Source organism: Morone saxatilis, unplaced genomic scaffold, assembly GCF_004916995.1.
Source record: "Morone saxatilis isolate NCDOM2014 unplaced genomic scaffold, NCSU_SB_2.0 Contig1, whole genome shotgun sequence".
In the NCBI taxonomy this organism is placed as follows: Eukaryota; Metazoa; Chordata; class Actinopteri; family Moronidae; genus Morone; species Morone saxatilis.
The window spans coordinates 469,191-479,977 of record NW_023339651.1 but is presented as its reverse complement, the minus strand read 5'-3'; the positions used below and the strand labels follow the sequence as shown (position 1 = coordinate 479,977).

Sequence of the window (10,787 nt, the reverse complement as noted above, 5' to 3'; positions counted from 1 at the left end):
TGTTAAAGGTCATAATGAGTCCATCAGATACAAGCTCAGAGTTTTTACCTTTGACGAGGCCGAACTGTCCGATGTGGTAGCCGTGATCTGACGTGTAGATGATGTAGGTGTTCTCCAGCTCGCCGGTTTCCACCAGCATGTTGTACAGCTGAGACAGACAGAGGAGACCTGTTAGATATTGTTTAGTTTTTGATCCTGCAGGTATGAGCAGGAACGTGTGTGTGTGTGTGTACCTTCTCCATGCTGTCGTCCACAGACAGCAGCGTCTGCAGTCGTTTCCTCTGCAGCACGTTGGTGAACTCCATGTGGATCGGCTTCATGGGGCCGGTGTAACGCATGATCCAGTGTTTGTCCAGGTTGGGAGCGTAGTTATAACTGGGAGTGCTGAGGAGGAGAGAGGAGGAGGAGAGGAAGGTGAGGTCCACATTGAGGAGAAGACATCTGATAACGTGTATGAAAGTAAAGTTACAGGTGAGAAGAGGAACTACGCAGTGCCTCGTTTCTCTCTACATGGCTCTGGCAGCTGTTAGCCATTAGCCAGGAGCTAGCTAGGGCACGACTTTAGGTGTTGGGGTTCAGTATGTTGCTCAAAAACACGGAGCAGGAGGAGGAGGAGGGGATCGAACCGCAAACCTTCTGATTATAGTGGGAATAATATACAATTTGCTCTACCTCCTGAGACACAGCCGGCGGTAATCAGTCACCATAGAAACCGTCGATGAGGACAGCAGTTCATACTCAGGCGGCTCTGTGCTGTTATTATTACTGTAACTGTTCAGTTATTGTAGTCAGGTTTTATTCATGCAAATGATTTTGTGTTTATTTATATTAAACTTTAAACTGACTTTAATGTTGTCGACTGTATTTTTTAAAAATTTATTTTCTCGTCCTTCAGTTAACGTTTCCCAACATGAGGGTCAAAGCTTCACTTTAACAGGAAAGACTTTAAATATGCAGCAGGTGTATATCAGCATTCACAGAGTTCACTGTCTGATAAACAGCCTCGTCCTGCATGAGGAATATTATAGAAACACACAATACAGAGAATCTCTGGTTTTACACAAACTTCCTGCAGTTACTGAGTTCACTGTTTGTGTTCATTGTTCAGTTTATCAGCTGTTAGAGGTGTGTGTGTGTGTATGTTATTAATGAACAGCACACACACACACTGTGCTCCCGCTGTGTCAGTAAGAGAGTATGTTCCTACAGTGAGTTCTGTGTGGATAATGAATGACTCCCATCCTCCTCCTCCTCCTCCTCAGCAGATACATAATTCAATCTCTGCTTTGGGGACAGAAATAACCTTCAACATCACACTCTGCTCTGCTTCCTTCTGACCGGACAGCTGGAAACATCTGCATCTGGTTGGAAGATCACATCAGCGCCGTCAATCCGAGTCAGTCTGAGTCAGTCTGAGTCAGTCTGACAGCGAGTACAGACCGGCTGCTGGGAGTCTTTCTTTAGTGGAAACCTGTCGTCACCCGTCGGTTTGTGGAGAACGGTTTTGAAGTCTTCAATTTGCCGTCATGGTCGTCGCCATGACAGTTAGTCGGAGCCAGCAGAGGTGACTGCTCTCATTGGCTGATCAGTTTCAACTTGTCTGTAGCAGAAAACAATGACTCTTCTGGTCACACACTATCTCGTATTCCAGATAAACAGTACATGGTTTAGTTTGCACACTGACGCTAGGTACGGTGGACCGTGAGGGTCACATTAGCCTGAGCTGATACACATTAAAACAAACACACAGCAATATAAAGCTGGCTAAACTGTGACTGCAAATAATTTTCCAGCCAAACACAAAATCTACCGCCATTTGGCTCTTGGCAGGTGTTAATTCTGTACTCTGAGTGTAAATGAGTCTTCAATCTCATCTGGATTTCATCCTGTTTTGACACTTGAAAATACAAGTGAAAATGGGCTGTTGATGCATTAACACCTTAACTCTGGATATATTAGCACATTTTACTTCAGTAAAGCTGATATTCTTTCACCGACTCTGACTTCACAAAAATATTTAAACACGTCCTCCGTCGCTGGTCGTGGCTCTCCGCCCCGCAGTAATCTGCTGCTCTCATGTCTAAATATAGCAGAGTAATCTGTGGCATAATCTGGCATATTTGTATTCCCACATGGCCCTGTGACTGTCCAGCAGATAAGGAGGCCTGCAGGAACAACAGGGGTTACCCAGCGTTCACCAGATAATGAAACACAAACAGACAGACAAACAGACAGAGAGACAAGGTGGGGCGGCTACAAAAGCACAAACATCCTCATCCTCTCTGAAGAAAATTTCCTCACTTTAATCAGAGTGAACACTCCGGTTTCAGTGGGGGAAGCGCCAGGCTACCGCTACGGGCCATAGGGGGGGCGGGAAAGAGGGGGTGTTGGTTGGTGACGGAAGCTAAAACCACCTCCACGACCTGCCTCCAGGGTGCAGGTTTCAACCAGCAGAGGGAGGTTAGATATTTATAACACATTATGTAGAACAGCACTATTAAATACCCATTCTTTAGGTTTTCCAATCAGTCTCGTCCAGCGAACAGCATGTTGTGATCTCTTACACAACAGTAACCAGTGAGAGTAAAGATGAGAGACCAGCTGAGCTCTGTGGGAAACATCAGGAACTACGACTGAGCGGCTCACACTGATAAAATGTGTTCACACACACACACACACACTCGTGCACGTGTCAGGATGTGTGCTGGTGTCACGTGTGAGGCAGCGAGGTAAACCGTGTGCTTCTGTTCAGCTGCACCTCCGCAGCAAACACAGACGCTGCATTCAAGTCACAAGTCGAAAAATCGAGTGCTGGTTGTTGCGATTACCTGTTACACCTCCTCCATCCAGGTCCGACTGTGCAGGTTCAGCCCAAAATAAACCAAAACTTTAATCCTAAAACCAAGTCTGAACCTTACACACACACCTGCACCGACCTCTGCAGGACCAGCTGGGGAGGAAAAACAAATAGTCTCTTCCAAGAACTGCTGCTGGGGCTCGTAGAGGGGGGACAGGGGCCAGTCTCAGTCACCTTTACTTGAGATCACATTGTCAGGTCGTACGATGGTGAGCCTTTGTTTCCTTCTCTTCAGATCTTGTGGTTTATTGTGTTTGTTGTAAAAGCAGTTCTGAGGGGAAGAAGAAATCTTGGGTTCACAGCAGGGCTGTTTCCAGGCCTCTGACTTATGCAGGGTGGTATGAAGTTTGTGTCTCAGCTTTCCATTCATTCCCACTTTATGGGATTCTAATACTGTTCATGGCCCCCAGTCTGCAGAGATATTCAAATACACTACAATAACACATTTATACCACATGCATTTGGGATCATTGCAGCCCTAAAATACCAGATTTCACAGCAGCTTTTCTAAAGAACTGTAATGCATGTTTCAATGTTTTCAGATTTTGATGTTTTTGCAATCAAATTGTGTGAGAAAGACAAAAACAAAACAGTAATGATTGTCTGTCTCGTACTCGAGCGAAAGAACATAGAACCCACTTTCATTCACAGATCTTGAAGTCAGAGGAAAAAATGGCTGTGCCAGTTTTTCCATCACTAAAATAAACCCTAAATTTGGAGCGTTATTTAGCTTCCTTCCAAACATGGTTGGTGCCAATGTCCCAGACCCTAGTTTATACACTGTTTATTGATTAGTGGTTATTGATTGAATATAGAACATAGCTCTAGAGTTTATACACTGTTTATTGATTATAGATTATTGATTGAATCAGCTACATATAGATTTCTACACTGTTTAATGAGGACATATATGAAATATTTAAATAGAAACCAGTTTGAGGTGCCTTTCTTGTTCTTCTGTGTTAATTAAGACACCCACAGTTGTGTTACATAACGCTCTGTCTTGACAGATGAAGAAAAAAACTGAATTGCAGTCGAGATTTTCTGGGAATTATGACTTCATTTTAGGTTATTGATTGTTAAAAATCTTATTATAGCTCAGTTTCCTGCAGAAAGAGGAAACGCACTAAATGACTGCTTTTCATCCTCGACGTATCTGCAGCTCTTCAGCACAGAGACATGAATGGAGATATATTCACAGTTTTTATGTTTTCACAAGGTTAATCTGCCCACGTTTTCCATCTCCTCTGATCACCTCGTCACAGCCCACTCACAGCACACAGCCGAGAGGAGAGTCCATTAGCAGGTCAGGGCTGAACTCTCAATGAGGGAATTAAAACCTGCGAGCGGGCTGTGTCTAATAGGAAACGGGTTTTATTTCCATGCTTTAATAGTTGCTGTTTATCACCTGACAGTCTCCTTGTTGTCACACACAAAAAAAAAATATACACACTTATTAATGGTTTAACTTCAAATATGTCGCCCTCTGCTGGCTGCAGCTTGTCACTGCAGCATCTGAGGGACATTTAAATAAAATATGAACAAATTATTGATAGTTTAAAAATACATATCAGTAGTAAAATGTATTATTTAATACTGAATAACAGTTCATACTTAAAATTATGAATGTACACCGTACATTCATAATTGTATCTATTTGTTATGAATGTACACCGTACATTCATAATTTTATCTATTTGTTTACAACGAATAATTCATTCATTAATATTTTTATTTAATTTCTTTGTATTTATTCTTCTATTTTCTTGTGTTGCTGATTATTTATTGACTTCCTTTTTTTGCCAAACTGCTTCTCCTAATTCTCCTCTTACTGTGATATCATAATAACTATTATTATTTAATTTAGATTTGAGTATTTGGTTGAATCTGTTAAAAGAAAGAAATAAATAAAGAGAGAAACAAAATGAGAACAGAATGAAAAGACTTCGATATCAGCAGGTTTTTGGATATGAACAAACGGTCTAATGCCGACCGTTTGAAGAAAGATGGAGGACTGAACAAGTCCTCTGCCAGTGGTTGAAATAACTAAAAAAGTAACTAACTGTTACTTTTGTCTTCCTCCAGGCCTCCCGAACTCCAGAAACACTCCCAGCCCCATCGACCCAGACTCCATCCAGGTTCCCGTTGGATACGAGCCCGACCCGGCTGACCTGGCTCTGTCCAGTGTTCCGGGGCAAGAGATGTTCGACCCGCGCAAACGCAAGTTCTCGGCCGAGGAGCTGAAACCACAGCCCATGATCAAGAAAGCTCGCAAGGTCTTCATCCCGGAAGACCTGAAGGTAATTTGGAGTTGGTTCTGACAAGATGAAAGTGGTAATGATGCTGGATGTCTTTTTTATTCTCTTCCAAACGATGACAGACAAGACTGTAAACTATAAATAGGTTAAATACAGTTTCCGTAACAGTAAAACTCTGTCATATTTGATGGCAAAACACTTGCCATAAAAATTGTAATTTAAAGGGAATTTATACAGAAAAAGTCGTTTTTTATATGACAGACTTTAAACGACCACCGTCATGTCTCTGGCAAAAACATATTGAGAGGGAATATCTGGATGTAAGAACTGTTAAAACTTTAGATAAACTGTCAGAACAGGCAAGTTGAACCATTAGCGCTGATTATAATGGACTTAAACCTGCACGGCATGCTGGGATAACACGAGCTGGTGGAAAGGTGCCTTTCCTTCTGCTCTCCTATTGGTCAGGTCCCAGTTTGGGGAGGTTGGATGGGGGTTTGTCCTTCTGGTTAAGAGGCTTATATGAGACCGAATGTTCGTGATCCTCTGTCTCCTCAGCTGGGAGGTCAGGCTGAGAGGATTTGGCTTTTAATTTGTTCGAATAAAAAGTGGATCTGCTGTCCAGTGACGGACGGCTGAAAGCTCATTGTGAAAGCGGCTCTGCGGAGACTTCAGGGCGGCTGTCATCGTTCACTAATGGCTGCAGGCAGAGGTGTGGAAATTTAATGACTTAAGAACTGACTCGACAAAATCAAGCCCAAAGATTAAATAGTAATTTAAAAAGTTTGCAACAAATAATTATATATTTATAAGTAGGCGAGTAAAGGGCCGTTTAAAACCAAAACTATAACAACAACGACAATATGTTTGCGACCACTTTCAGTGTATAAGTCTTTTGAAGTTTACTTTGTTGGCGCAGGATAACGTTTAGTCAACAATAAATGATGTCGCGGTACAAAGCTAACGTTTGCTTACTAATGCGACGCAGCGGCGTCCTTCGCGGCATTCAGCGTTCATTTCAGCGTGTCTGTTCCTGCCACCAGTTAGGCTCCGCCCACAAAAAGGTCAATAATAAAGTCATAATAAAAGTGTCCATCTTCTGTCCTGTTTTTATGTTTGACTTTCTTTGAAGAATTCCCCTTTTTTTTCACGTCTCCTCCCTCTTCCCTTGTGTCCTTCGAGCAGGATGACAAATACTGGGCCAGGCGCAGGAAGAACAACTTGGCAGCCAAGCGGTCCCGGGACGCAAGGCGGCTCAAAGAGAACCAGATCGCCATCCGAGCCGGCTTCCTGGAGAAGGAGAACTCGGCTCTGCGGCAGGAGGTGGCCGAACTGAGGAAAGAGCTGGGACGCACCAAGAACGTCCTGGCCAAGTACGAAGCACAGCACGGACCGCTGTGAGGAACCACACACTCTCTGAGAAGGATGACCCCGCCTCCTCCTGATCCACCAGCGACCCTCCTTTCACTTCTCCGCCACTCGCAGTCCTGATGGCTCGATTCGCGGCAGGTGAACATATACTTTTGGAACATGGAGAAAAACTTAAAGGACCAGTCTGCTGTTATTCTCTATTTTTCTTATTGTCAACAAATCTCACGTTCAGACTGAAACCAACAGCAGTCCGTCTCTCAATACTGTCTGACTTCCTGTCTGCTCATTGGTTCCTACTCACAAATATATAGTGTAAAAATGTCTTATTTTTATCAAACAAACAGGAGGGAACAGGGCATTTGTTGGGGACTATTTTCAGCAGCGGATGAATCCACATTTGGTGCAGCAGCACGGTGTATACATAAACCAGAAGGAAGATGTCCCCTGGTGCAACTTTAGACGTGTTTCCATCAAAATGTGTCGCAAATTTGAACCCAGTTTTGAGTAAATCAGCAAAAGAAAATGTGAATGCTCGTCTCCATTCACCGTTATTATTAGGAGTTGGTTCATCGAGATGAGCGGTAGGTTGAGAGAGGAGAAGGAAACTTTGAATTTTGTTGTTTCCAATCAACCTTTTTCAATATGATGCACATAAACATTCGCTGATAGAAGCACCAGCGTGGCTCACTGGTGTGTTTCTCTGTGGCAGAGGAAGAGGAAGAGGAAGGCTGTGATACACAGTCACTACCTGCTGGTTTGGGATTTGTTGGCAATAACAGAAATCTAGAATATTAACGCACGTTTTATTAGCTTTTATTTTTGGCCCTTCTTTCCGAGCCAGGAGTATTATCAACACGTCTGTGCAGTATTCCTCCCAACTTTTCTGTGGCAACCAGCAACCAGCAGCAGTGTAAAGACGGGCAGTTTGCTCCTGCCCTGAGTCGAGCTCATTATTCAGGATCATTAAACAGACACACACACACACACACACACACACACACACACACACACCTGTGATCCCTCCTCACGGACTCATTTACCCATCTGACGTCTGACCTCCGACCCCTCTTCTCCCAGTGGTATGGTAACAGCACTTTAGAACTACCGACGCCTCGCTCTACACCCACCCCCCACAGACTCCGCCCCCCCACATGTACATACCCGCTCCTGATGTGTACCGCCTCCTGCTGCCGCGCTTCTGTTGGTTTTCTATCAGGGCCGTTTCAAGCCTTTTTTGGGGCCCTAAGCAGTATTTTTATGGATATTTATGGAAATATAAGAAGGAGGATATCAAAGATGCACTCCCTGATTTTGATACAGAACGATAAACATCTTTATTTGTTAGCACCCAAATTTGTTCCTAAAATGTGTTAAAATCTTCAAGTCTGCTATAACAACATCAGAGAGTGTATCTTTAAATACTTCAGTTATGACAAAGACAGTTAAGAGAGGAACCCAAAGAGAGTCTGTTTGTTTATGGGGCCACAACCGACCAGCAACACATTTTAGTGTCAGTGTCTGAATTCAGACTGCAGCTCATGTGATTGTTAATGTGATATTTCCCCTTTATTTCGGTGTCTTCAGTGTCTGTATAATGATTGAGTGTCCTCTTCTGCTGTATCTGTGTTTATGTGTCTGATGATCGTCTATGTGTTCAGATGTGAATCTTGCCATCGGACACACGCTAACATGCAGCGATGTTCAGTCTGAAAAGCTGCTGCCTGCTGGGACATAAAAACAGACAAACTGTAGAAATCTCAGCACTGCTGGAAGTTACAATAATGTAGATCTTCGCTTTTTACACACTGATTTGTTTTTAGTTTACAGCGGTTAATTGTAAGTCAGTATGAAAATCAGCATTATAGCTCATTATAGCACGTCCAAACCATCATCCATTCTTAGTTTGCTCAATCTCACATAACTTTTTAGAAAACACAAAGAACAGTTGATACTCCAAACTAAATAATATTTGGAAACAAGATCTTTTCGATGCTAGCTTGTGCAAACAGGATAAAAAAGTGTTTGTATTGTAAGATCTTCACAGGCTTCCTTCCTGCTGACTGCAGTATATCATAAAGCAGTGGTTCCTAACCTGGGGATCACGAGGCCTTCTTGGTTTTAAGGCGTGCTAGAAATCAGTTTGCTTTAATGGATGGTGGCTGTCGCTACCTGAGGATGAATACAGGTTGAGGAAGGCATGTGCGGGGATTTCTACAGTTATGAACCGGTTGGCACAAACTGAACTGTGACCTGACATGTCGGGTGGCGTCACAGCTCACGTTTTACAATCTTATGCTGCCCATATGTCAGTTTGAACTGTCACTGCCTCGTTCTCTCTGTACTCTGTTTTTGTGGATTTTCCTTTTTTACACACTTCAATCTACTTTGTGTGTTGTGTTGAGGACAAAATGTCAGAAATGTGCTGCTGTTTTTTTGTGCCTGCAGGCTCATTAAACAGTCAGTACTGCAGTTCACCATTACAAAGGAAGGAAACAAATACTTTTTAACAACCTGGTTCTTGTTTCATAAGTGGGCTTTTATTTCAAAAAGAACAAACATAAGACCCAGATTGTCAAAAAAAACTTTAAAGTAAGTTAAGTTAAAGAGTAACTATACCCCCAAAACTTTCTGCTGAAAACCTCTATATGGATATTTACTTACTTACATATTGGACAGTATTTGAATTCTACATATTGTGCTATAAATATTCATATTAGCTTAGCTAGCGTTACAACACAGGTAGCACACAGAAACTTGAATGTGTTTCTAGTGACTGTTAAAGTTAGTTACACTTTAACAAGCTAATACGTGCTGTTGCTGTTTGTCGATCGCTCTCCTCAAACTGGCCAAGAGAATGTCCCTAAAGATTGAACAGGGTTTTCCTTTTAATTCACTATAGAAACCAAACTGTTTCCCTTCAGTGCAATAGATGGTTCTTTATGGCTTTGGCATGAACTTTTATTTTTATTTTTTCTGTCGTATTTTCCAAGGTGCGGCCCCCAGTGGCCGAGTGAGACATGAATGTATATTTGAAACAGTGCGTTGGGTGAGTGGTGTTGTCTTATACTGTGGAATCACTTTAGTACTCTTTACTACAGACCAAAATAATACAGTATATAAAGGATATATTGATATATTAAAGGTTTTAATGTTTATACAGAGATATTCTTCTTGTTTTTTTGTACAGTCTGTTTTCCTACATAGATATTTCCTGTGTATTTTGGAAAGGTAACATGAATATAAGCAGTATATAACACGTATATTCAGAAATATTACCAAAACTGCGTGCCCGACCAGTGTGGGCGATGCATGGGCATTACAGAAATCCTCCACGGTTTGTCTGATCCTCCCTGTGTAGTCGAAATACCTCAAACCCCCCTGACTTTCTTACCCTCCGTCACACCTGTGCAGGTGCAGCTGATTCAGCTCTTGGGTAGTTTTTTGCACCAGGTGCTCTGCTCCTCGCCTTTCATTTGTCAGCGAGGACACAGTCGCCTCCACACAGATACTAACGTACGTATAGTTTCATGGCTATAGAGGAATGTATCCACCCGACCCGAAGCACTTATTTTTTATTTTATTCCTTTTGTCCGCTGTGATTAATCTCTCTCCTGCATCCTGCTGTTCACTTCTCTCTGCTTCTTCAGAGCCTCTGCAGCTCTGTTTGAATCTGTGTTCAAAGATATTTTTCCTATATTTGTCTTTGATTATGTTTCTCATGATCAAAATAAGAATAAATAAATAAAAGTTCAAATCTGTGTCTGTTATTCATTTGTGGGTCACTGAGTTGTCCAGATCATATTCATGTATCATGTTTAAGTTTCCAGGATCAATACTTTTCCAATCTGAGGCACGTCTTCTGCCCTCTGGTGGATTATGTGTGCTCTGCAGGCAGTAACGGGCCACTGAGAGCCACTGTACTGTAAACATTTCTGTGACTTCCTGTTAGATATTATCTATTCTTTGAAGGCTGCTGGAAACTGTCCGACTGACTTTTGTCAGCTCCTCCTCCTCCTCCTCCTGTCTCCTCCTCTCCTCCTCCTCCTCCTCCTCCTCCTCCTCCTCCTCCTCCTCCTCCTCTCCTCCTTCCTCCTCCTCCTCCTCCTCCTTCCTCCTCCTCCTCCTCTCCTCCTCCTCCTCCTCCTCTCCTCCTCCTCCTCCTCCTTCCCTCTCCTCCTGCTGCTGCTGCTGCTCCTGGCTGCTGGCTGCTGCTGCTGCTGCTTCCATCTGATCTGATCACAATCAGCCTCAGTCTTTGGTGTTGCTCCAAAGCCAATCATGACCACCAGGGGGGCATCAAC

General features: G+C 42.9%; 1 protein-coding gene across 2 annotated transcripts in view; it reads left to right on the top strand.

The window, feature by feature from the left end:
- The window catches only part of LOC118328305 (hepatic leukemia factor-like), a 13,711-nt gene extending 3,467 nt beyond the window's left edge, over positions 1-10,244 (top strand). The window contains exons 2-3 of one of the 2 annotated variants that reach the window (XM_035661982.1): positions 4,943-5,157; positions 6,301-10,244. In XM_035661982.1, the coding sequence (XP_035517875.1) occupies positions 4,943-5,157; positions 6,301-6,516 (431 nt within the window). In that variant the 3' untranslated portion in view covers positions 6,517-10,244. Of the gene's footprint in view, positions 1-4,942; positions 5,158-6,297 lie in introns of both variants that reach the window. The other variant, XM_035661974.1, reaches the window with a different exon arrangement.
- The last annotated feature ends 543 nt before the right edge of the window (positions 10,245-10,787 follow it).